The sequence below is a fragment of the Misgurnus anguillicaudatus genome, chromosome 13, assembly GCF_027580225.2.
Source record: "Misgurnus anguillicaudatus chromosome 13, ASM2758022v2, whole genome shotgun sequence".
Classification (NCBI taxonomy): domain Eukaryota; kingdom Metazoa; phylum Chordata; class Actinopteri; order Cypriniformes; family Cobitidae; genus Misgurnus; species Misgurnus anguillicaudatus.
Genome location: NC_073349.2, coordinates 27214268 through 27241270, shown reverse-complemented (window position 1 = coordinate 27241270; position 27003 = coordinate 27214268). Strand labels below are relative to the sequence as shown.

At 36.6% G+C, this 27003-nt stretch overlaps 1 protein-coding gene across 6 annotated transcripts in view; it reads right to left on the bottom strand.

The window, feature by feature from the left end:
* The window catches only part of plekhg5b (pleckstrin homology domain containing, family G (with RhoGef domain) member 5b), an 86609-nt gene that overhangs the window by 32072 nt on the left and 27534 nt on the right, over positions 1-27003 (bottom strand). For 3 of the 6 annotated variants that reach the window (XM_073875512.1, XM_073875513.1, XM_073875511.1), the window contains 6 exons: positions 6939-7080; positions 6577-6676; positions 4752-4821; positions 4201-4292; positions 3796-3932; positions 769-905 (listed from right to left, as the gene is read on the bottom strand). In XM_073875512.1, the coding sequence (XP_073731613.1) occupies positions 769-905; positions 3796-3932; positions 4201-4292; positions 4752-4821; positions 6577-6676; positions 6939-7080 (678 nt within the window). Of the gene's footprint in view, positions 1-768; positions 906-3795; positions 3933-4200; positions 4293-4751; positions 4822-6576; positions 6677-6938; positions 7081-7502; positions 7557-21559; positions 21692-24089; positions 24144-27003 lie in introns of those variants that run through there. The other 3 variants (XM_073875514.1, XM_073875516.1, XM_073875515.1) reach the window with 3 other exon arrangements.

Below are 27003 nucleotides of genomic sequence, written 5' to 3'. Positions count from 1 at the left end.
GATGACTTGAACATCAACACACCCCAATACTTTCTTTTTTAAGACCCGAAACGATTGCTAAACTGTCCGAGGAATTTCTTAAAATAAAACATTTTTGCGCAAGACAAAAATGTGTCCTTTTTAGGACAGCCAGCCTTTAATTGTTAACAAAAATGCTAAATCGAGTCCAGACAGTGTGTAATGCTCTGTGGTTCTTGATTAAGTCCAGTCTTGCTGAGGAAAAACAAATCTGCGTGTTTGAGAGAAAACTGATGTGCAGGCACGTGCAGGCTTGTCTCAGGTGATTACATAACCTGCATCCTTTGGGCAAAGGTCTGATGCAAGAGTCCACAGCCCGGAGCGAAACATTCTGTTATACCGTTTGATTGCAAATCTTAATGTTTATACCTCAAAATAATGTGTTTATACCTCAGACCCCATGTGGGTCTGCACTAGCAATCCCAAGGCCTGTGCTCCTCACAGACATCTCCATGTTTGGACAAGCACGCAAAATCCTCTGACAACAACAAGAGTAAGACGAGACAAGTCTCCACGTCGTGCATGTGTCAGTGAGGGGAAAATCCAACTGAGTGTTGTTGAAAGATGCACGAAGTGATTTCTACAGGAGCTTAACACCAAAAACCACATTAAGACCGACAGACCATGATCAGGGTGAGAGTGTGTCCATCACAGTAAAAGCAGACCATTGGTTAACCATTCGCTTCCTACAGACAGTAAACTTCCTGTATGAGATAAAATGTTGTGGTTAAGAGGAAAAGCAATACTGACCAGTATCAGTTCAGTCCCCTCACTGCCTGGTGTGAGGATGTAGAGACTGCCACCTCCTGTCGGCTTCATGTTGGGTAGACTGAGAGAGCGGAAATCTTTCACGCTTTGCTCTACCTTTAACTCATCACCTGGTCGAGCTGCAGGTCATAAACACACATGCATACGGTCATACGTTATTAAATGATTGTGCATGCTGTTTATCATTTACAAGATACTGACAACATCTCACAATTGCTGATTTATTTACCTGAAGTCAAATTATTTTGAATTTCTAAAACATAAGCCAATAAAAACAGATCTAAAACATTATTTGTAATTCAGAATGATTGTAAAAAGCAAAAATGGGCTACTCAGGAAAAAATAAAGTATACCTGAATGTGCTAAAATATACTTAAATACCAACAAATTACATATAAAGTACACTGATATTTTTTGTGCTAAATAAGTATAAAAGTTATACACTACACATAATTAAAAGTATAGTTCTGCTTCAGAAGTACCTTAGTGCACTTGAGAAAAGTATAGGAAATACCAATAATACTTAAATTAATTTTTGGTGTAAAAAATAAATGGTGTTTAAAAACAGCACAGTTAAGTATACGTATAAGTTTATCTTTTTAAATATTAAGTGGAAAATTAGTGCATGAAAATACACTTAAATAAAGTTTATTTTAAATTATAATCCAGGTGACATTTTGACCCAATATCAAAAGAAAAACTTTGAATTAAAAAAGTGAAGTCTATTTTCTATTGTGACATTTTTTTTTAAATTACAATAAAGCACTTTTTCTTCCAAATTCTTATGATTTTAAACTGTAATGCATGTAGATTTTACTTGTTTTTACTTTTTTTAATTAAGCGCAAGATTAGTGCATGAAAAAGCACACATACTAGTGAACTTAAATAAAGTGTACTTTAGTGCACTTCTTTTTCACCTCTGTAATCTCATGAAACTTCAGCTGACATTTTAACCCAACATCTAAGAAAATAAAATTTTGCATTAAAAAAGTGAAGTCTATTTTCTATTGTGACATTTTTTAAATTACAATAAAGCACTTGTCCCCTAATTTCTTTTTATGTTATTAAGCGCAACATTAGTGCATTAAAAAGCACATATACTAGTGTACTTAAATAAAGTGTATTTTGTGCACTTTTTTTCACCTGGGTAATCTCATGAAAGTCCAGGTGAAATATTGACCCCAAATCTAACAAAATGAACTTTGCATTAAAAACGTAAAGTCTGTTTTCCATTGTGATATTTTTTTTAAATACAATAAAGCACTTTTCCCCTAAATTTTTATGATTTTATACTGTAATGCATGTAGACATTTTACTTGTTTTTACTATATTTTATTAAGTGCAAAATTAGTGCATTAAAAAGCACATATACTAGTGTACTTAAATAAAGTGTATTTTAGTGCACTTCTTTTTCACATGGGTAAATGTGAAAAAGTTCAGCTGACATTTTAACCCAAAATCTAAGAAAAGAAAATTTTGCATTTAAAAAAGTAAAGTCTATTTTCCATTGTGACTTTTTTCAAAATACAATAAAACACTTTTCCCTAAATTTTTATGATTTTACACTTTAATGCATGTAGACATTTGACTTGTTTTTACTTTATTTTTATTAAACGCAAGATTAAAAAAGCACATATACATGAGGTAAGAAAGAAGTGCACTAAAATACACTTTATTTAAGTGCACTTCTTTCTTACCTCGTGTAAAAACTCACGAAAGTCCAGGTGATATTTTAACCCCAAATCCAAAGAAATTAAACTTTGCATTAAAAAAGTAAAGTCTGTTTTCCATTCTGATATTTTTTTTAATGCAATAAAGCACTTTCCCCCTAAATTATTAGGATTTTACACTGCATGTAGACATTTTACCTGTTTTTTAAATTCCCATTTTTTAAATACCCATTATGCTCAGTAGTGATTCTGATTCAATTTTTAGCAGATTATAATCACTGTAATGAAGTATTCTGCTAACTATTAAAATTCTTTATTGGCAAAAAACGCAGTATAACACAGGATGTAAAATACTAAACAATACAACAAACAGAAGGTTTTGATTACAATAATGAGAAGAGAAATTTCCATTCATTGATGAGAATTTTGTAAATGTTCTTAAAAAAATTGTAATGCAAAAATCCTTAAAAACAGGCATTTTTTTAAGCAAAATCTTTTTTTTACTTCTTCCCCCTTTGAGGCTAAAACATGAACCACACATTTTTTGAAAACAACACTTAAAAACAACAAAAATTAATACTTACAATAACCAGTTCGCAAAAACAGTGTTTAATCCCAAACTCAATATTGTTTTTCTTAAATCTGATTCAAAGCCACAGTAAAAATCTTCTGTATGAATGAAACTCTCTGTTGCCTCTCAGATTCAATGTAAATGTCTCAGTCATTTTAACACTACTGTAGCTCGACTACATTCTCACGTCATAGAAATTACGCAAGCAGAGGAGGGGGGGTGTGTGAGAGCTGTGTAGACATGTGTTTGCGTTATCTGATTCAAGAGAGACAAGCATACGGCTATTTAGTCATGAAAATAGCTGAGGTGATCTAGAACATTTACAGAAAAAGTCAAATGAGAGAAAAATTTGACAGAAAAGATTTCCTGTTGTAGTGATGTGATGGAGATCATGTTAAAAACATCAAACTCCACGAAGATTGTGTCAATTAAGTTTTATACAACGTCACTGAAACAAAATCCTCAGAAGAAATACCAAAGAAATTGCTTATAACAAGATGGAGCACTGCTATGCCTATGAATACAACATTCAATATGGCCGCTCTGGAGACAAAAGTCCTGCCTTCCAGTTCAAAGAACCAATAGCTCAATTTGAGCTTAAGAGATATTTTAGTCAGGTTTAATTGTGATTTTAGAGATATCTGTTTATTCCCATTCAAGTAGAAAGGAATTTAGTCTTGCATGACTGAAATAACTGCCCAGAGGCTTTGCAAACATGGCCGCCTAATGGTGTGACTTTTCTAAAGGGGAATATCTGGCATTTCTTACCTTTAACTTTGAGGTAATGTCCTCCCAAACGATAGGCTTCAAAGTGGAGCGAGAGCGGCGTGTTTGATTGGTCCAAAAACAGATCAACCCGGGAAAATTCGATCCCCTTCCGTTCAAAAATTGGTGCGATTACCTCTCTAAAAATCAATAAAGACGTTTAAATAAGCAGAAGAAAATTGTGCTAGTGTTGATAAAATTAATAAGCCATTTATGCTCCTATACCACTCACAACAAAATTTACTAGCTATACAAAATTCATTTTGTTCCTGTACCTTTAATAATTGTGGCTACAATGCAAATTGAATCATCAAATTGAATGCACTGTAAGTTGTATTAAAGTGTTATCAAAACTATTTGTACTAAGTACTGTAAATCAAATCACTTTTATAAATCTGAAAGTCTCACCGTAGCGTCTTCTTTTTCACTGCAGGAACGATCTCTGTGTCAATATCAATGTTCAGGTCAAACTTAAGAGTGAAGCATTCCTTCCTTGGGTCCTATAGGGGGCGACAGACCAAAACTAGTCAAAACCACAAACTGCTTAGTCACGTATACCAAACAATAAACATTTGAAGACGACAATATCGGTCTTATCCTGGTATCTGTAATTTTTTATGCCATTATTCTGGGGCAGATGATGTGTCACATCCTGAGCAATACATACAGTATGACATCATAGAGGGAAGCCCGCATTCAAGTCGGCGCTTGTGCAGTTAAACTAGATATGTTACTACGTAAGAAGTAAAATATTTCCTGCAGCATTTCCCATAAGCCTGCGTGTTATGTGAAAAAAGTTGTCTTATTTCGAACAAGCACAGTTATTTTAGGAAAAATTTAAAAACTTAAAAACAGTTCTCATGAATGCATAAAATAGCCCAAAATAAAAACAAGCTTATATTAGTCAAATGTTATGAGAAATTCTGGCAGCTTTTCCCATGAGTCTTTGCATCACTTACATCAGTATGGCGTCGTATGGGCTTCTTTCCCTCTTTTCCTTTCATCTTCAGTCCTCCTGTCTTGCGTTCCCTGATAAGAACGAAAAAAATACACCGCATGCACAGGTTATGGCATCTGTGTATATGACAAATGCAAGCCACTGCCTTTTATTGACAAAGAACTGCATCATTCATTCATCTTTTCACACTGGTCTGTTATTTCAGTAAGGGTCTCCTTCACTATGCATGCGAAGCAAAAAATTGTTCGTAAAATGTGAATACGGACGTTTTAACTTTTACAAAAACTTTTATAATGAAATTTATTTTAAATGTATGCAAAACCTAAGAACAACTTGTGCGTTCAGACCAGCCGCGGTTGAGGCGGCAAAAACGCGCTAATCGCACGTAGTTGGACACTTGAACATTTACTCGCTTCATTCGCGTGTGAAATTCTAGTCATTCGAGACATTCACGCAGATATTCGCCTCATGGGAGGGGCTTCTGCGACTCTGCTTAGACTCCGCCCACTTCTTGTAATCACGTCACAACTACAGCAAGGTCCTGATTGGTTAACGCGGCTCGGAAATCCGCCGAAGTTCAGATTTTTCAACTCGCGCGTTTCCCGCGGCAACGCTCAATTTGCGCAGAGCGCGCCATTCACGGCGCCCAGCAGGATGCCTAAACGCGTCTTTGCATTGACTTAACATGTAAATCACCCGTGCTTGCCGCCTCTACCACGTCTGGTGTGAACGTCCAGTAAGACCACATGTGCGCAATAATCATGAACAAGGAAAAAAGAACTCTATAATATATATCCGTGTTATATATTTTATATATTTTTTTCCTTTTTTATGATTATTGTGTACATGTGGTCTTAAATGTACGTTATTGCATACATTTAAAATACATTTTAGTATAAAAGTTTTTGTTAAAGCAACACTATGTAGTTTCCATGTAAAATGACTTACAGCTCCCCCATGTGGTTGAAAAGTGCAACAGTGCCTGGTATCAGACACTCTTCTGCAGGCAGGGGGAGGGGCGGGGCTGTGTGCCCTACCCTCCACCGCCACTTTCAGAGTGTGCTTGTAGCAACTAGGAGGCTGCTCAGGTTGCAGCAACAGTACAATTTGACCAGTTAAAAGTTGTTCTATCACTGAAATAATTTTAGAGACATTATTTAAAGGTAAAAAACTTCTTTAAAGCAACACCAAAAACTACAAAAACTTGCTTTACGGCAGACCTACAATCCAATCAGAGGCAGCTATGCTGCAGTATTTACGACAGTGGTAATGAACAATTACGCTTCTAACCTGTAGGGGGAGCAAAAAGCAAAAACTCTTTAGTGTTGCTTTAAATCATGATTTGTAAGTTAAAAAGTCTGTACACACATTTAACGAACAAATTTGTGCGTGCGCATGCTTAGTGAATGAGACCCAATGCTCTGATTGATCGCTTTACATGCGGGCGTATCTTAACCTCGATATGGCCATACTATTGTTGTCAATTATAGACCTTAATGTAAATTTATATAGACGGTTTCAGCAGTAACAACATAAACAAGTGGCTTTCTTGGTCAATGCGTAACTTCCAGTAAATTCTGCTAAGAATAAATAACAACAAACGTAGTTTATTTATATAACAAGCAAAATAAACAACACGTAGATTACCTAGAAAACCAAAACATTTGTTATTTTCGACGAGGTATTTGTTCAAGAGTTCAGTTTAGCAACTAGTCAGACCATTAAAATAAATCTGAAACCGGAAGAAAAGTTCGGACCAGACGCGTATTGCATCAACGCTCGTGCATCCGATAAAACCGTCTATAGGTTGCACAACATTAACTCACACTCGTTCACTAGTTCCTTCTTCGTCTTCCTCTGAATTTGAATGGGGACTTGTGCGAGGGGGACAGGACCGCGTGGACACATTTCGCGCCAGGATGGAACCTTGTGACACACAGAGTTTACCATTACAATTCGCATAGCAGATGCTTTTATCAAAAACAACTAGGGGTGCATTCATGCTATACATTTTATCAGCATACTGTATGTCGGACAGGTGAACATTTGAAACATCACTGGTACAGATAATGTTAGTCAAATACAAATAAGCCGGCACCTAATCCAATTTCAAGAAAGGGAATTTTTATGAATCATAAACGTGTTGGGCAGAAAATAATATGATGCGTGTGTGTGTAGGATTATTTACCTTGTGGCTGTATGTCAAAGCGTGGATGTCGGTCAAAGTGCATTTTGTCAGTCTCAACCAGATGACAACGAGAATCGCATGACTCACACAGGTGAAGAGGGGTTTTATTGTTCACTTCCTGACAGTCTGGATGATGACACACCTAAAATTGGTAACAGACACAGATAGAAATCAATAAGACTAACGTTTCAGTAAAACCTTTGAGTCACTTTGGGCCCAGAAATTAGGTTAAGTTCACCTCCCCGCAAAAAAAGGCAAAATGTATAATCAGCATATCACCATTTACTTCAACATAAGATAAAGGTGTACTGTAATTATAAATTAAATAAAAAATATATAACAACAGTCTATGGAGTCACAGATGAAATAAAACAAAGAAATGCACTTTCATGACCTACACCAAACTTTCAACAAAAGTCCCAAAAGTTCCCTTCTCTGTGTCTACTAAAAAAAAATCAACTGCCACACCTATAACCCACAACACAAGGTCCTAAAGCCTAAACCAAAATCTTAAAATGACCTGTACAGTACACCTGGGTGATGACCACGCCCCTTCATCATTACCTTCCATATCATGGGATGCATGCAGGCCGCCCCATCCATGGGCTTAGGTGTATTGTGTGCAGGTCCATGTCATATATTCATCTGAGCTCCGAAGATTGTCTAAACGGACGGCTTCCCGATCCCTTCCCTATCCCCCAAAGAAACAACAAGATGTCCAATTAATCCACCCCCCTTGATGTCTAGTCAAGTTGAACACCCATGGGGGCAGGGGGGCGGCTTTAGGGTACTTCTGGTCTTCCCCGAGATCCAAATTAGTCTTCAGATGTCTAAAGCTACTCTAATCTGGGGAGCTAATCATATGCCGTGCTCTCTCTCTCTTTCTCTCTCTCTCTCGCTCGCTCGAACCCATCCGACAGGGTAGTGGAGATTAGATTTGGCTCATCCGTCTCCGACTGGACTCCACTTCAGAAGTGTTTTACCCCAAGGAAAAAAAGGTTGTCTCGGTTCTTAAAAGTTTTTAAAGAGAGCTCGCTTTTATAAAGGCTTTGTTGTTAGTAATAGGCATGGTGTACCACAATGAGAGCAATTAGGTTAGATTTATTTTTATGTTTTAAGAGTTAAAGGAATAGTCAATTTTCTTAAAAGAAAAATCCAGATAATTTACTCACCACCATGTCATCCAAAATGTTGATGTCTTTCTTTGTTCAGTCGAGAATAAATTATGTTTTTTGAGGAAAACATTGCAGGATTTTTCTCATTTAAATGGACTTTAATAGACACCAACAATTAATACTTAACTCAACACTTAACAGTTTTTATCAACGGAGTTTCAAAGGACTATAAACGATCCTAAACGAGGCATAAGGGTCTTATCTAGCAAAACGATTGTCATTTTTGACAATAAAAATAACAAATATACATTTTAAAGCACAACCTCTCGTCCAGATCCGGTTGTGATGTGCCAGCGCGACCCCACGCAATACGTCATGACGTCACTGAGGACAAACGCGAAACTCCGCCCCAGTGTTTACAAGTGTTGAGAAAGAGGACTGTTCCTACGTTGTTGTATGTCAACTGATACTAATTAATGTCTTTGTGTCAGTTTATTGTTTACAATGGTCCGCAAATGTGCGTTTTATATATGTAACACGTGACCTCCCTACGTCACTACGCATTTACGTTAGGTCGCGCTGGACCGGACCTAGACGAAAAGTTGTGGTTTAAAGAGCATATTTTTTATTTTTCCTGTCAAAAATGACAATCGCCTCGCCAGACAAGACCCCCACGCCTCGCCTGGGATCGTTCACAGACCCCTGAAACTCCGTTGAAAAAAACTGTTGAGTGTTGAGTTAAGTGTTAAGTGTTGGTGTCCATTAAAGTCCATCAAAATGAGAAAAATCCTGCAATGTTTTCCTCAAAAAACATAATTTCTTCTCGACTGAACAAAGAAAGACAACAACATTTTGGATGACATGGTGGTGAGTAAATTATCTGGATTTTTCTTTTAAGAAAATGGAATATTCCTTCAATGGGTTTTTAGGAGTTTGTGTGAAGCTTTGAGAGTTGTTAAGGGTACATTTTTATATTTTTGATTCAGTAAGATTCCACTGAATGCATTATAGCGCAATACATTTCATGGCAGAGAAGATAACATACTGCAAATATTTCACATTTTGGCAATGTTATGTTTCCATGGTGGATACAAAGGTTGTTCTGAACTATACTTATAGGATTATTGATGTTGATGCAACATCAAGCAAAAGTTTGCAATTACTTAATGTCATAGCTGATTCACACATTTTATTGGTGTGCTGTATTTGGTACACTGTTAAAATTTTTTTTATTGGGGCAGTACCCTTTAACACACTGAATACACCATCTTGGAGCCAAATAGTCAGGTAAGGATAAAGCATAAGACAACAACAGTGTATAAGAGTTATTATAGGAGGGTTTACTCGTAACAGTAAACGTTTCCTGAAGTGGAGAATACAGTCTACAGACATGGACTCATCGATGAGTTACGGGGCGTTTACACTACACTTTCATTCCACTGACTTTTATTCATACACGTGCGAATGCGTCAGACCTGAAGTGTAAGCTTGTGTGAAGATATTTTGCATTTCATTGCGTACCAAAGTTCAAATCTGGTGAACACTGACCTGCGAATTCATATCATGTCACAAATTTCTACTGGTCATGTCCCCTTAGCAAAGATGGACGTAGTGCTCCCCACACACATCCACAGCCACGTACGAAAAATATTCACATGCTAGTGTGACCGCACCCTTACACCATGGTTAGTGTTAGTGTATGGTAGAGAGAGAGAGAGAGAAAGAGAGAGAGAGAGAGAGAGAGAGAGAGAGAGAGAGAGAGAGAGCTTGTAATGCACTGTATAGGGGAGAGCAGGGGACGAAAGTAACATTTTTCAGAAAAAAGTTATTTTAAATGATAATGTTTTAGACTATCATGATCCCGATTATTTTCAATTCATTTCAATTTTATTTATTTAGCGCTTTTCACAAGTGTTAATTGTTGCAAAGCAACTTTACATGAGAAGATGTAAAGGAGAACACAGAAAATCAATAGATAATATAAGAAGTAGAGATAGCGGTTAAACCGTACAAGCGAGCATATTAATAATGTAACATATACAGTAAAGTGCTAAGTTAAGCCAAAGTTGGCTGACTCTCCCTGGGACGAAAAAAACCCCCTAGGAGAAAACCCAATGGGAAAAATTCCTAGGACAAAAACCCTTGGGAGGAATTTATATATATATATAGATAGATACTGTAGGGATAGGAGGCGGGTAAGCGGATTAAACTGGATTTAAAACGATTACACTGTGACTTTGAAAACATGCATTTATTTACCCTTTTTAAGTGTTTCAATAGGCTACACACGTCAAAGCAATGGTTTTGGCAAACACATTGGTCCAACAGCACACAATTTATAATTGCACAATAATTGTCGCGCAAAAATAGTTTTACCTCGATCTTGTTTTTGTAATTGTTTGAATAAAAAAATTTAAATTGAAAATCAAAAATGATTTATTGCACAGCCCTATTTTTTACATGTGTGGTCTATCAATACCCAGTGAATTTTTTAACAAATGCACGACTTTTGACCCTGTCAGCTGGGACGAAAGTAACACACAGGTGGATCAAAGGTAACACAACAAAACAAGATAGATTTTTTGTGTTACACCTGTGTTTAGTAAATATACATGACTATGACCTTGTTAATATGTAAGTGCAAACATATTTTGTCATTTATCTTTGCAAAAAATAATGAAATTACATTTTCATTTTAAATGTCAATTTCATCAAATGTTTCAAAAGCAACCAGACAGTACAAACTAAAATTTTTAAGAATAAAAATTTTTTCAACAGTAAAACACTATAAAAATTAAATCAAATTAGAATAATATACATTTTCAATATAATTCAACAGTATTAGCAGCGGGACAAAAGTAACAAAGTGTTACTTTTGTCCCGATAGGAACTCCTCACATTTAAACCCAATTTACTTTTATTTTGAAAAACTCTGAGAAGGCAAACTTCAGGATGTGTTAGAGCACTAAATAACCTGTAGATTGATCAGTACTGTAACACATGAAACAAAAAACCCAACATTTTATAAGAAAAAAATGATTGCTTTAGGGATTTACTTATCATTGTTGACAGCTTTCTGGACCCACACGCACAAAACAGTGACGAAATAACGCAATATTTGTCAGCTTTGTTTGCGTCATAGTTTGAGATGCAAATGTAGTCAGGGCTCTTAGAAAATCACTTTGTTACTTTCGTCCAACGCTACTTTTGCCTGGTTGTTCCTAACTTACAAAGCACTGTAAGTCGATTTGGATAAAAGCATCTGCCAAATGCGCAAAAGTTAAAATGTACGAAAAATCTGTGAGAGAGAAAGGAGAGAGGGAAAAAAGGAAGAGAAATGAGAGGGAAGATAAAGTGAGGGAAAAAAAGGGGACATTGAAAGGTACTAAAGACTTTGTGAACCCCTGGTGGTTTGTGAGGGAACTGCAGGGACTTTGTGAATTTATAAAAAACATTACTTTATAAAATGTAAATAAATAATAATAAAAAAATCTAACACTTACTTTCACAAAATGTCTTCTGACAACACTACAATATTATCAGAAAACTAATGAGCTCATACAAAATGGACAAAAACCAATAAAAGAATATTAGATTCATGTCCAATAACAGGCAATAATAACAATAACTATGTAAAAGACTACTATTTTTTGAAGTTAAACATGCAAATGTGCTATTAAATGATTATGAAATATTAAACTACAAAGAGCCTTTAGTGAAACAGAAAGGTCCTTTAGAGGTTAAAGGATTAGTAAATTTTCTTAAAAAAACAACAACTTTCCAAATAATTTACTCACCACCATGTCATCCAAAATGTTGATGTCTTTCTTTGTTTAGTCGAGAAGAAATTATGTTTTTTGAGGAAAACATTTCAGGATTTTTCTCATTTTAATGGACTTTAATGGACACCAACACTTAACAGTTTTAATGTAGTTTAAAATTGCAGTTTCAAATGAGTTTCAAAGGACTCTAAACGATCCCAAACGAGGCATAAGGGTCTTATCTAGGGAAACGATTGTCATTTTTGACAAGAAAAATAAAAAATATGCACTTTTAAACCACAACTTCTCGTCTTCGGTCCTGTGACGCGCCAGTGCAACCTCACGTAATTGCGTAATGACATCGAAAGGTCACGTGTTAAACGCACTTTAAAACAATAAAATGACACAAAGACATTAATTAGTATCATTCGACATACAACAACGTCGGAACGGTCCTCTTTCTCCACACTTGTAAACACTGGAGCGTAGTTTTGCATACGTCCTCTGTGACCTCTTGACGTGATGGCGTATTACGTGAGGTCGCACTGGCGCATCACATGACCGGAGATATACGAGAAGTTGACCCTTATGCTTGTTTGTAAAGTCCTTTGAAACTCTGTTGAAACTGCTATTTTAAATTGCATTAAAACTGTTAAGTGTTGGGGTCCATTAAAATGAGAAAAATCCTGGAATGTTTTCCTCAAAAAACATAATTTATTTTCGACTGAACAAAGAAAGACATCAACATGGTGATGAGTAAATTATCTGGATTTTTCTTTTAAGAAAATTTACTAATTCTTTAAAGGTTCTTTATGAAACCATAAAAGGCAAAAAGTTATTATACGGCATCGTGCTGATTCCAAACCAAAAGTTGTTCAAAAGTTGAACACACCTACGATACCTAAAAATTGTGTCTAGGTAGCGAACTCGATAGGTCTTGTAACATGGAGGAGTTTATCTCAATTGACAGAACAGTTGGGCAATGAAAGAAGCACAGCCAGGGATCAAAGTGAAGGACAGCTGAGCATGCATGTGTGTGTATATGTTCAGCTTTAATGTTCAGCTGGATTACCCATGGGCCTCAGAAAGAGACGATGTGATTGGTGTGCGTTTGAGTGAACAACACAGAAACAGACAGCTGTGAACGCACATACACACACAAGTGTCCACTGGGGCTTATCGAATTCAGGGACACGTGGCACCAGTTGATTTCTTCATTATGTTTTTAGGGAATATAGAACACATGTAGGAATATTACACTAAAGCATCCATCCAGACAATGACAACCAATGCAAGCCTTTGATTGGGTAAGGTCCAAACTAAAATGACAAGTGACTAAAGTCAATCTACTAAATTGCAGCTTTCAATTTGGACAAACAAATAACTTCGCTGCAAAAGACACTGTGTTAGATAAAAAAAATAAATCATGGCACATACAAAAGCAGCGGCCTCCATTATCATTTACAGCAGGATTACCACGTTATCTGTGCTTTGTGAATAATTTAATTTCCTCATTTCACCCAAAATAATCTTTCAAGCAATTAATCCTTGATATGAAAAAGCTTTTCAGTTTGAGTTTTAATGCTTTAAATAACAATTTCTGAGATCATCTGGAGTGAAGGGGACGCATGGTGAACCGGTATTGTGGACTATAAGTGCTGAGGTTATTTTACAGTATGTATCAGGTGAAGGGAGGTGTCAAAGGTCAAATGCAGTGCTGTTTAACGCCGGATTAATCACAAGTCACAAACCTGAGCACATATTTCTCGCTCCACTATACAGCTTGCTCGTCTTACATAACGTACATTTTCATTATGCATCTTTCATACGCAGATAAATTTGTGTCTATATTTAATCTCCACTTAAAAAATCATCCCTGCGGTTTTGAAGGGCAGACCAAAATGTTGCATATGACAACATAAAGAATTATAGATTTAAAATTGATAAAATACAGTTTTTTTCATAAATACATCTCGAAAGTAAAACTACTTGTATTTCTTCTAACTCGGCAAGCTAGGTGGATGTAGATATGATGAAATGGTCAAAAAACTTACAAAATTGAGCAACACTACACTGAGGGGCACACGCAGGGGGGGCATTTTACTGTAGATGACGTGCTTGTGATTTATTTACATCATACTTCTGCATGCACATTTCTTAAAAACAGTTGGTAAAATGTAACTAAAGGTGCTCTTCAATATCTTTTAGCCTTTATGTATAAGACTTGTATATTATCGAAGCTGTGTCGTAGGGTTTTGTAAACATGCTCAGACACGTTGAGCTGTGATGCAACTTCGTATCCGGCTCGCAACATTTGCAATTCCTTTCAACCCTCTTCTCTCCATCATTTCATGTCCGTTTACCACTTTTCCCATGGTGTGAAAAGGTCAAGAATCAAATTAGGAACTTGCCGACTAACTATAACAGCTTCCAACTAAACTCCTGAATCACCATTTGCTGTAAAATGCATTACGCAATATACCACGTGTATCGCCATGGTTTTTATGTTTGTTTTTCTTTCCCTTTTAATGTTGCAGCTAAATTCAACCAAAATTTATAATTTGTCCCAGTAAACACTGAGTCACAAACCAAGCTATCCTGAAACACCCAACAGCCAGATGATAAAACAGGTTTAAACTCAGCCCATCCCAGAATGCATCATGGTGACTGTGTTTTTCGCATATGAGGACAGTCTGTATCACTAAACATCCTTATTAGCCCGACACACACAGAGAGAAATGTGATTGAGACATCTAATGTTAATGACACCTGTAAACACGGACACGTCACCTGTTGAACACAACTCTATACACACCCAAACTTATATTTACTTTCCTCATATAAACACTGAATCATAGATCATTTGAATAACGACAGACTTGGCAAAACAAACATTTATCCACAATATTATGATACAAAACATTTTGTTAAAACATCTAAAAAAAAGGCTGTCCAAATGTATGAATAACAACAAATTGCTATTTTTCGACTTTTAAATGCATTAAATTGTGTACTTTACGAAGTACAGACAGACACATGGTGCGGTTAGGCAATTAAGTGAATGAGAAATTACGCAAGTGAAACGTCAGCCAAACATCTTTCAGCTTCTGTGTGTTTAAGAAGAAAGACGGCCAATGAGTGCAGTGAAATCAAAGCTGTTGCTGTTTGCTTGTAATTTCTCAGCATCAAACCGATCCCTCAACACACAGCCCGCTGGATGAGAAGTGCCATACCGCTCCAACTCGTGACTCCAAAACAAGCGTCTGGCTCATAAAGTACACATTAAAAGAAAATAGATTTAAAAAAATAAGACCAAAGCGGCAATATATTAGCTCCATGGCTTTGTTTTCCTTCTCTTAAATCGAGGCTAAAAACAGAAAGCCACGTTATTAAAATTCGTCCATATGGTTATTAGTTTACAAGACATGCAACAATTCATGTTTTTTATAGTTAAGGAATAATTTTATCCACCCCAAACCTTCTCACGTACTCGCTTATACCTCCTTCCAAACAAATGTAATGTACAGGCCCATACATTTAAAGGAACAGTATGTAAGAAATGTATATCAATTAATCATAAAATGTCCCTGATATGTCACTAGACATTGAGAAATCATTTTCATTTCAAATACTTATATCACTGACAACCGTGGTCTGGCCAGGATATTGTCATTTAAAAAGTGGAGTTGCAGCCCTCAACTGATGTTTATGTTGTTATGTTGTGTATTGGCCACCAGTTGTGTGATTGCAGTACCAGTTTTAGCCACAAGTTTTGTGATTGCAGTACCAGTTTTGGCCACAATCCTACATACTGTTCCTTTAAACCCTAAACATTTTCAATTTATGCAATTCAAAAAAATAAGAGTCCGGCAACATATCAAGCAATCCTGTTTCTCATACGTTCAGAATAGCATACTTAACATGCAATCTATTTCTGCAGCATGCAAAAAGTTTGAATGCCTATAGTACAAAGACTTTATTAAACTTATTTTATCTTTATTAAATAAAATAGACGATCAAAATGATAACATTCATTTGTAAGTTGCAGGGTTTCCCGCAGAAAATTTGTTAGTTAAGGTGGTAGGATTGGGCGAGTAGGCGGGGCAGAGGGCGTGGCAATCAAAGGGGCGAGTCGTATGCATCATGATGAAAATTAAAATATTTTTATTTAAAACACTCAAACTAAAACTGAATTTTGAAGAAACTAAGACAAAAAATGAACATACACTTAGATTGTAAATGTTTTTACCTCTAACGGGAATAGCTCCATGATGAAGTGAAACTAAAGGGTTAATAAACACAAACTAAAGCAGATGTTGTAGAACGTCTGACGAACGATGATAGATAGCGCAAAAAAAACCCAAGATTATTTCCCACTATTAATTACATTATCTTAAAGGAGTGTAACTGTAGCATGTAAATAATGCACATGAATAAAGTCAGCAAGAGCGCTCAACAATTATATCAAATCAACAGGCACGTGAAACCCTACAGGTTGCTCAAACAACAAAATCACCAGCTAACTAACTTTAAAATTGCAAGAACTATAGAGTAATACAATAACAGGCTGGCTAAAATAACCCCAAAACATAAGTCCACTTACAGTTCTCACGGACGTGTGTTTTATTAACTAGCTATCCTCCAACCACGTCTTATCTAATTTCGGCGGTGTGGTGCGCGTGCACGCTCGCGGTGTGAAGCGCGTCTGCGCAATTCTCAGAGATGTTTTATCAACTGGCTAGTTATCCTCCAGACATTGACGGCCCGGACCACATCTTTCTTATTTTGGCCGTGTGGTGCGCGTCCCCGCTCGCACTTTTCTCCGAGATGCACTTGACGGCCTTTTGTGCAGCAAATTATAAAAAAAAAAAAAAATTTTTTACGACCTAGTTAAGGCGGTAGGGTTTCCAAGCTTAGGCGGGCCGCCTTAACTGAAATATGCTGCGGGAAACCCTGAGTTGCTTCGGATAAAAGCGCCTGTGTACGTCTCAAGCAGACAGGGCTATGAAGAAATGCGACTATTGCGGATTCTAGTGGACCAATCACAGCGCTAGCGGTCTGCATAAAAAGGACGCGTTGTTAAAATTTTTGCAAGGTGCATGTCAGGCTACGCATAACATACGGCATAGCTACAGTGTAGAACCTATGCACATCGCATCGACTATAAATTACATTTAATTCAAGAGTTTGTAAGCTGTATCGCATTCATACATTTATTAGTACAATCCCCCAGTAACATTAGGTTATAGGGCTGTAAGATTAATCATGCAAATGCGCATTTTCTCAATGAATGAATCTTAATGAATTATGGTGAAATCCCGGTACATCCAAAAGCCAGAGGGCGCTCTCGTGCAGAAACTTCATTTGTGCAACAAAATAAGTATCATTACAAACGCTATTCCATGAAATGTCTATAATAATATTTATATCGCTTTTCTTCTAATTGTTTCAGGTATTTTTATGATAATAAAAAATATTTTGAATGATTTTGTATAACGTTGTTGCTTTTCTAAAAGCACATTATAAACAACTTGGACTCATAATGATTTAAGCTTTACAAGAACTTCTTACTGACCACAACGCCGTAGTACATGCACAAGCAAGCTGCGCATGAAACAATTTCAGACAGATATTTTTAATGGGACAAGCGATTATTCGTCATAGCCCTATTAGGTTTAGGGGTGAGGTTTCATTCTTGCTTTTGTCTAGGGATGCTCCGGTCGATTTGCGATTCGCCGATAATGGCATTAAAATACTCGATCGCTACTTGCTAAATTTGCAGATCTTATGAACTGATCTTTTTGTTTACTTTTGCCATCATAGGGCTCCTAAATGCGGCTGCAATTAGAGACCATTTTTACATAGCGCAAGCATTTTTATAACCCGTTGCTCATGTGTGACGTGTAGATTTGGATTTCTCTCTCTGCCTTTACAGGGATACGTTTATTTACTGAGGATGCACTCCGGTCCTAACAGCACGAGGTGTCTTCACAACCTCATCAAACAGCGTATACAACACATATCTATCGCGGACAATTGCATCCTCATGACAAAAGTTTATTATTTGCATACGTTTTAAAGTTTTGACAGTTTAAACTTTCATTTTCCTTACAGCTGCTCTCGTCCGCGTACACCCTGTCATCAGTGCACATGTACAGAGCGATCTCTCACACATCTTACCGTGGGTTCACACCGGACGCGTTTGAGGTGTCAAATTTGCGTCTAGTTTGCCGCTTGAACATTTTGAGTTTACTCGCTTCATTCCGGCGTGAAAGCCGCGCATGAAATTCTAGTCATCAAGACATTCACGCAGAAATTCGCGTCATGGGAGGGGCTTCTGCGACTCCACTCGCTTTCTGTAATCACGTCACTACTAGAGCAAGCTCCTGATTGGTTAACTCGGAGCGTTTTTCCACAAAATTTTACGTTTTTCAACTCGCGTTTCCCGCGGCAAAGCTCAATTCATGGAATTTGCGCAAACTAGACGGGCTACCCCCAGACGCGCGTCAACGCATCTTCACATTGACTTAACATTGAAATCACTCGTGCTTGACGCCTCTTCCGCGGTCTGAACGCACCATTAAAGCTACAGTAACCTAATTCATCTCTCAATGAGATCACTCTCTGCTCTTGACTAAGGAACTGTTATACTTCATACAAATGCGTGTATATTTAATTCATACAGTAAAGACTGTGAAGTGTTTTATTTTCATTACTTTAATTTTGTTGTGCTAATTTATTTGATTCTCTATTAAAACAATAATATACCCAATTACTGTATGTAATATAACAAAGGCAACATCTGTAGTGTTACTTTATCTAGAAAAAATGTTAACAGTTACAGTCATCAAAGAGCTTGCATATCAGCTTGAAGAATCTGTATCGACATTAGTATCGGCCGATCACGAAGACAACAAATCGGTGATCCATATCGGCTTCATAAATCCTGATTGGAGCATCCCAACCTTTGTCAAAAATACAAATCACATCGTACAAATTCATACGAAATTGCGAACTTGTAAAACAGTTACTCAACATGATCTCACATGTTGAGTTACTGTTTTACAATTTTGCAATTTCATATAGTTTGTATGTACTTTACACAACACTTTAGACAAGCCTGCTCTTATTCTAAGAACGGAAGCTAAGAAACGATCAAGATACAAGGACTCAGAAAGTATGCAGAGCGAGGCTAGTGACTGATGGGTCACAGTCTTGGGTCAATGGACAGCCGGATGTATTAAAATGAAGAAACGCATTACCGCATCAGCGGCACAGATCCATGTATCAAAATACAGTGACCACAGTCGGAATTTGGCCTCTTCATGCCACGAGACCTCAATGATACAGTGATACATGGTGCGGTTGCAGAACTATGACAAACACAAAGACGTTTGACATCACCAAATTCTTGCTGCATCCTCACCATTATGTTTTATGTTTGAGACGGATTTTCAGTGTGCAAAAACTTGTGGATCTCAACCTGATGCATTGTCCACAAAAATATTTGAAGCCCTTCAGGCCACCTTGTAAGTTTGTTGCGTTCCTCTGATTGAGAAACAATCTTAAAGGAATATTCAATTTTCTTAAAAGAAAAATCCAGATAATTTACTCACCACCATGTCATCCAAAATGTTGATGTCTTTCTTTGTTCAGTCGAGAAGAAATTATGTTTTTTTGAGGAAAACATTGCAGGATTTTTCTAATTTTAATGGACTTTAATAGAGCCCAACATTTAATACTTAACTAAACACGTAACAGTGTTTTTCAACGGAGTTTCAAAGGACTATAAACAATCCCAAACGAGGCATAAAGGTCTTATCTAGCAAAACAATTGTCAATATCGAAAATAAAAAAATGCTCTTTTAAACCACAACTTTTCGTCTAGGTCCAGTCCAGCGCGACCTAATGTAAATGCGTAGTGACGTAGGGAGGTCACGTGTTACATATATAAAACGCACATTTGCGGACCATTGTAAACAATAAACTGACACAACGACATTAATTAGTATCAGTTGACATACAACAACGTCGGAACGGTCCTCTTTCAACACACTTGTAAACACTGGGGCGGAGTTTCGCGTTCGTCTTCTGTGACCTCTTGACGTCATGACGTATTGCGTGGGGTCAGCTGGCGCATCATGACGAGAAGTTGTGCTTTAAAAGTGTATATTTGTTATTTTTCTTGTCAAAAATGACAATCGTTTTGCTAGATAAGACACTAATGCCTCGTTTGGGATCGTTTATAGTCCTTTGAAACTCTGTTGAAAAAAACTGTTACGTGTTAAGTTAAGTGTTAATTGTTGGGCTCTATTAAAGTCCATTAAAATAAGAAAAATCCTGCAAAGTTTTCCTCAAAAAACATAATTTCTTCTCGAGTGAACAAAGAAAGACATTAACATTTTGGATGACATGGTTGTAAGTAAATTATCTGGATTTTTCTTTTAAGAAAATGGAATATTCCTTTAAGTCTAAAACCACATCGTTGTAAAAGAGTTATATGGGCTACTATGGTGTTTTTGATCCTGGCAACATCCCCAGGTCATCTTTAATAATCCTTTCATTATAGTTCTTCAAAATAAACCAAAACAATCTAATTAATTACTAGATTTTACCTAAAAAGGATCTGCATCTTCTCCAGTCAGACTTGTGAAACTAAAATCACTAAAACAGCAAAACAGACTTCTGTTTGTTGCTTCACAAGTGAGTCAACCACATCTAACGGAGAATCAGCCGAAAACAGTCTGAACGAGCAGCCCATCCACATGAGCCAATGACAGATGTCTACATAGGGGTGTGGGATTTCCATGCTTACGTACTCGATATGTGAAATACCGATTTGGTTACCGTGGAAACTTCCCTGAGTGACTAATATTGAGAACCTGGGGCTCACTTTAAAATTTGGGCTCCAAGCCCTGGCAATCACTTTCAATGAAAAACTAAATTTACTTCCTCACTATCTCTGGGACAAAGTCACAAGGTCTCATATCCTTCAGTTAAAGACTATTCGATCATGAAAAGTCTGCTTTCGGTTCTTTATTGCCCAATTCGGTTTCCAGTCAGTCACCTTAACGAAGTCAGATGAGTTTTGCAAAACAGATCTTTGTTAAAGGACGTCGCTCTCTTCAGCATTCTGAATTAAAACCGTTAGTTGTCCGACTGATGGAAGACAAGGCCATCCATGCCGAAACAGCAGAAGAGACTAACTAACTGTTCTTTTTGTAATAAACATTCCAGTCAGTGTGTGTTTCAACATGTAAAACCAACCATGCATGTACACACCCACACCTGGAAAACAGTCATCATTAGGAAGACAGAAAGAAAGAATATGGATTTATTACATTACTTTGAGATTGGAATTCTCAATAAACATCAATATGTCAGACTAGACGTATACATAACGGACACATTGCAAATCTTCACCGTCTATGAAGAACTTTAAACAAAATGTCAGTCAAACGTTAACTAACACAACACACAAAATGAAACTATAAAAATAAACCCAGCAGTTCAAAACTATTTCACAAGAACATCCGTAAAGCAGGAATCGCTCTAACACACACACAAAAGTCTAATCATCAACATTTAATAGTCTTAAAACATTTAATGACTTAAAACAGAAATATAACAAGTAAAACAAACCAAGAAGCTTAATATTCAGCATCTGTGTTATAATGAAAAACACATGCAGAGAGGAAGAAAAGTGAATGAAAGCGAGCGTGAGGAACAGAAGCGTTGAACTCACCAGCAGCTTTGCGTATTCAACTCAAACTCTGTCAGGAGCCAGAGACAGACGTCTAAAGTAGTGCTCTCTGACGAATACATAGCTTTAGGGGAGGAATTGAAGAAAGGAGAGAGACACGGGAGAGAGTGAGGGAGGGAGAAGGAAGTGAAATTTCTCTTTTTGATTGAATTGAAGTGAGAGGAGATGGGTAAGGGGATTGTGGGATGGTGCTAGCAAATAGTAAAAAAAATGTGTTGACATGAAAAATAAGAGTGTATTTTGGGAATATAAGAAAAACGTCCTGTGACTCACATTTAGATTTAAATAGAAAGAAATATGTATTTGGCTTAAAGGAATAGTTCACCGAAAAAATGAAAATTCTGTCACTATTTACTCCCCGTTAAGTTACTCCATACCTGCACAACTGTCTTTGCCCTGATGAACACAAATAAAGAAAACAATGTTAATAACCAGATGTATCTGGGACACCATCCACCTCCATAGCATTAGTATTCCATAGAAGTCAATGGTGCCCCAGATTACATTCTTAAAAATATCCTCCTTTGTGTTTAGCAGAACAAAGAAAAGTATACAAGTTTCGAACAACCTAAAGGCGATTAAATGATGACAGATTAGTATTTTCTGTTGAAGTATCCCTTTAAAACTGCCTGTTCGACCAAATGGTTGAGCACATTTTGAGTCCCTATATTTTATTGAGATGAGTACCCCAGTTAACTCAAGCTGATTGAGCCCCCTCTACTTTTTGGTTGAGCTATGTTATGCCAAAAAAATCCACTAGATGTCAGTGTGTCAATCAACAGGACTTGTCACAACACATCTTCTTAGACGGATGCCAGAGAGAAAGAAATCACTCCTGCCATGTAAACTGTTCTTGTTGAAATTTTGCAAGGAAAGCAAGTTTTTTGACATATTACATTTTTAAAAAAGATGCTCGACCAAACGGTTGATCTGTCACTTTAATGTAAATGTAGAAATGTACTATTTGCTAAGAAATATAATTTTTTTTGATAATTCACAGCTATAAATATGACACGGCTATGGTTATTTCTTTTTGAATATAATGAAGAAAATTTCTTAACTATATTTGTTGCCACTTCTGGATATTTAAAAAAATATATATAATGAATTCATATAATTAATGTATGAACATCATAATTACTGATTAAATAATCAGAAATTACTTCTCAAATTATGTTTTATATTGTTTGAAGGATTGTTTCTAATGTTTGCTTACTTTACACAGCATTGCTGGTTTACAAAGAAATAAAACAAAAGAAAGAAAAAAATCCAATTGCACTACCACACAGTGTGTTTCTTGAATCATAAAAGCCCAAAATAATTTTTTGTTACTTTTAGTTATTTTTTATTGTTAAAAAAACAAGAAAACATTTCATTTCCTGTGTAAAAATGAAAACCTGAAATATTTTAATATTTTAACTTCAATAAATAAAGAAGATTTAATATACAAAACTATTTTATTTTGATTATGTTTTTAAAATATTAGTATTATAGTTCATATTTTCTGATTTACATATGAATTTCTTTAAGTGACATATCAACCATTTGGTAGAGGCCGATATTCAAAAAATTACGTGTTGAAAAAAATACATTGAGTGTGTTAACTAGCGACATACTGTAAGGAGATAAGAAATGCAAAAAATAAAATAAAATAAAATGCCTTTTTCTTGGTGTGGCAGCTAAAGAGTTAAATGAAGCCTTTTGTTCGATTATTTAATAATAATACAGCACCCCCCACCAAAAAAATCTCATTACTTTAATGCATCAATAGTTAGTCTCAAACTGTAGCTAGATTATACTTGTATATAAATGCTTCAATATTTAAATTACATTAATGCTTTTTTTTTTAGAAAATTAAGAATTATTATGAAATGTCACAATCAAATACTAATGATGCAAAAGTAATACTATTATAATTTTCATACCACTATAATATTGAACCATGGTTTTACTACAGTTAACCCCAAAAACATGGTTACCACATGCAAAAAACTATTGATAATGGTAATCAATATATACAAAATAAATATGGTTATCCAAAACCCATGCTTAATTTTTGATATTATTATATTCATAAATACTTTAATGGTATTTATCTGCTACTCAAACCTAAATTTCCAAGAAAATGTCATTACTATGGTATCCCTAATGTCCTAAAACATAGCAATATAATCATACTTTTTTTTAGGTATATGCAACTTTTTTAAGTGCACTGTACCAGACCTTGCAACCTCAAAAGAGAAACTAATTTAAGAGGAAAGATTTTGGAGAAAAAATATCCACCCTGTTCTACCCCCAGTCCAGACCTGCATGTATCAGTCAGAATAACAGGTTTGAACTCTTCCCAGCCACTCATCGTAAGTCATAAAATCCACACAATTCAGTTTGCTCAACACACACAACACGAACGCATCTCACAACAACCAGGTAAAATGGGTGACGCAGAGAATTATAATGAACAAAACCTACAGAAATATCACCAAAGCCTTGACACACCACATGAGGACCTCACCTGCAGGACTGTGTCGCATGTGGATTTGCATGTATCCATGTTTCTCCACACCTCTGTGAATCAGACTGCCGTTGCTGTACCCTGTTCCTGTAGTCCGTTAGGATTTGATGCACTTTCAATCTAATAACTCCGTAAGCCTTTCTGTGTGTGTGTGTTTGGTGAAGGGCAGGTATGTTATATGAGGTGATAAACGCCTCTATCCCCTGGATAATATCCATTTCCTCAAGCGTGGGTGTTGTTTCGACCCTCAGGCTATACTTGAGGGACTATTTAAATGCTGAAGTTAGTGTGGATGTGTATAGGGGCAATAGATATAATCTTGTCAATATAACTCTGGGTTAAAGCTCCATCTATGTTTACACCAGCGCCCCCATCCCCTATATGTACACCGCGTGTAAATTATGCTCTCTCTATATCTTTATATCTCTCAGTGATTGTTAAGCTAATGTAGAAGATCAACACTTCCTTGTCAAACGTGTCTTATCTGCATCTTATTTACCTCCTGAAATCTCAGGGTTCACATTCAAGCTTATCTTAATATCAATTCATACGAATTCTATTTTTGGGGATAAGAGTGAAACGCATCCGATAATGATAATCAATCATCTCAAACGTGTGAAAAACAAAAGATGTTTAGAGAACAACTGAACTAATAATGTTAAAAGAAAATATGATTACTTCATTTCAGTTATGAAAACCTATTTATAATAGGTCAATCTTTGTGTGTTATCAGATATTTTTGTGTATAACCCAGAAGTCATTCATTCCCTATGGAGAGTCGCAAAAAAGGGGCTGCGTGAGGTGCCGACCATCTGCGGCTGCATCATTTTCGGATCCGTTTTGAGTATCGGATCAGTTAAAAAATTTGAGCTTGTGTGACTACACCGCATGCGATACGCAGACCAGAAGTGTTGCATTTCAGTGTATTCCAATCAAAAACTGTGTTTGAGGTGACAATTACTAATAATTTTTGTTTAACTTTATCAGTAACACTTGAATCCTTTAAAAACTTAAATTTTTCTTAAATACAATCCTTTATTTTTAACCTTGTCTCAATATGTTCTCTCCAAAAATACTGGCGGTCTTTGTCATATATGCATAGCTGTTTATCTTTTCATTTATTTATTTATTCCACTATAGTGAATATTTGTATATTTGAAGGCTTTTGCACTGAAATGAGTTTTGCCAGTAGGGGGCGAACTCCCGACAATCCGAACTACAATCTACCGCGAGTAGTTGGACGCTTGAACATTTTGAGTGTACTCGCTTTATTCTCGCGTGAAAGCCACGTGTAAAATTCTAGTCATCGAGACATTCACGCGGAAATTCGCATCATGGGAGGGACTTCTGCAACTCCGTTCGCTTCCTGTAATCACATCACTAGAGCAAGTTCCTGAACGGTTAATGCGGTGCGTTTTTCCGCCAAAGATCAAATTTTTCAACTCGCACGTTTCCCGTGGCAACGCTCACTTTGGATGAACTAGACGCGTGAATGAGGCGGAATCATGTCTCCCGTGCCGCGCTAAATGCCTCATTTGCACCACAAGACCTCCAGACGAGCATCAACGCTTCCTTACATTGACTTAAAGGAATAGTTTACTCATTTTCAATATTAAAATATGTAATTACCTTAACTAAGAATTGTTGATACATCCCTCTATCATCTGTGTGCGTGCACGTAAGCACTGGAGCGCGCTGCGACGCTTCGATAGCATTTAGCTTATCCCCATTCATTCAATTGTACCATTTAGAGATAAAGTTAGAAGTGACCAAACACATCAACGTTTTTCCTATTTAAGACGAGTAGTTATACGAGCAAGTTTGGTGGTACAAAATAAAATGTAGCGCTTTTCTAAGCGGATTTAAAAGAGGAACTATATTTTATGGCGTAATAGCACTTTTGGGAGTACTTCGACTTCTCGCTCCCCTTCTCACTCTCATAATGGGAGAGGGAGGGTGTTACTGCGTCGAGTCGAAGTACTCCCATAAGTGCTATTACGCCATACAATATAGTTCCTCTTTTAAATCCGCTTAGAAAAGCGCTACGTTTTATTTTGTACCACCAAACTTGCTCGTATAACTACTCGTCTTAAATAGGAAAAAACGTTGATGTGTTTGGTCACTTCTAACTTTATCTCTAAATGGTACCATTGAATGACTGGGGCTAAGCTAAATGCTATCGAAGCGTCGCAGCGCGCTCCAGCGCTTACGTGCAAGCACACACATGATAGAGGGATGTATCAACAATTCTTAGTTAAGGTAATAACATATTTTAATATTGAAAATGAGTAGACTATTCCTTTAACAGTAGGTACTATATAGTATGAATACGGATAGTATAAATGAATTCAGACATACTACACCCGCATGTTGATACATCACGTGACATACGTTGTCATAAAAACAAGTCAGTTGTTAACTGGAATGGCGTTATACAACCACAAGGGACAGCTGTTTAATGTATGTATTTGCATTTGAATAGAGCCGCATTATTGATTCTGGACATTTTTTTATAAAACAACGCATCTCCTGCTTCTTCGTTAGATAATTCCTCTCCCGGGGGCTCACAGGATAGCAAAGTGTCGATCAAATTAACACCTTGGGATCTTGCCGGAAGTAGTAGGTTATCCGGGTACTTTTTACCTACTGTTTTTGGAATACTATGAATTTGCCTTGCCTACTGCTTTTCATCTACTATATAGTATGGAAGTAGGCGGTTTCAGATGCAACTTCAGTTTCAGCCTCAGATGTCACGCCTACGGACCTTATCTCATCTGATTGGTTTAATTATACAAGGGCTGCACCGAAAGCTGCCTTCGGAGGCAGCATTCCAAGGTATTAAGGTTTGCTTTACTTCCTCTCTCCTGAGATACCTTCATTGTCCTGTCCCACAATTCTATGCGTGGGCGTGCAT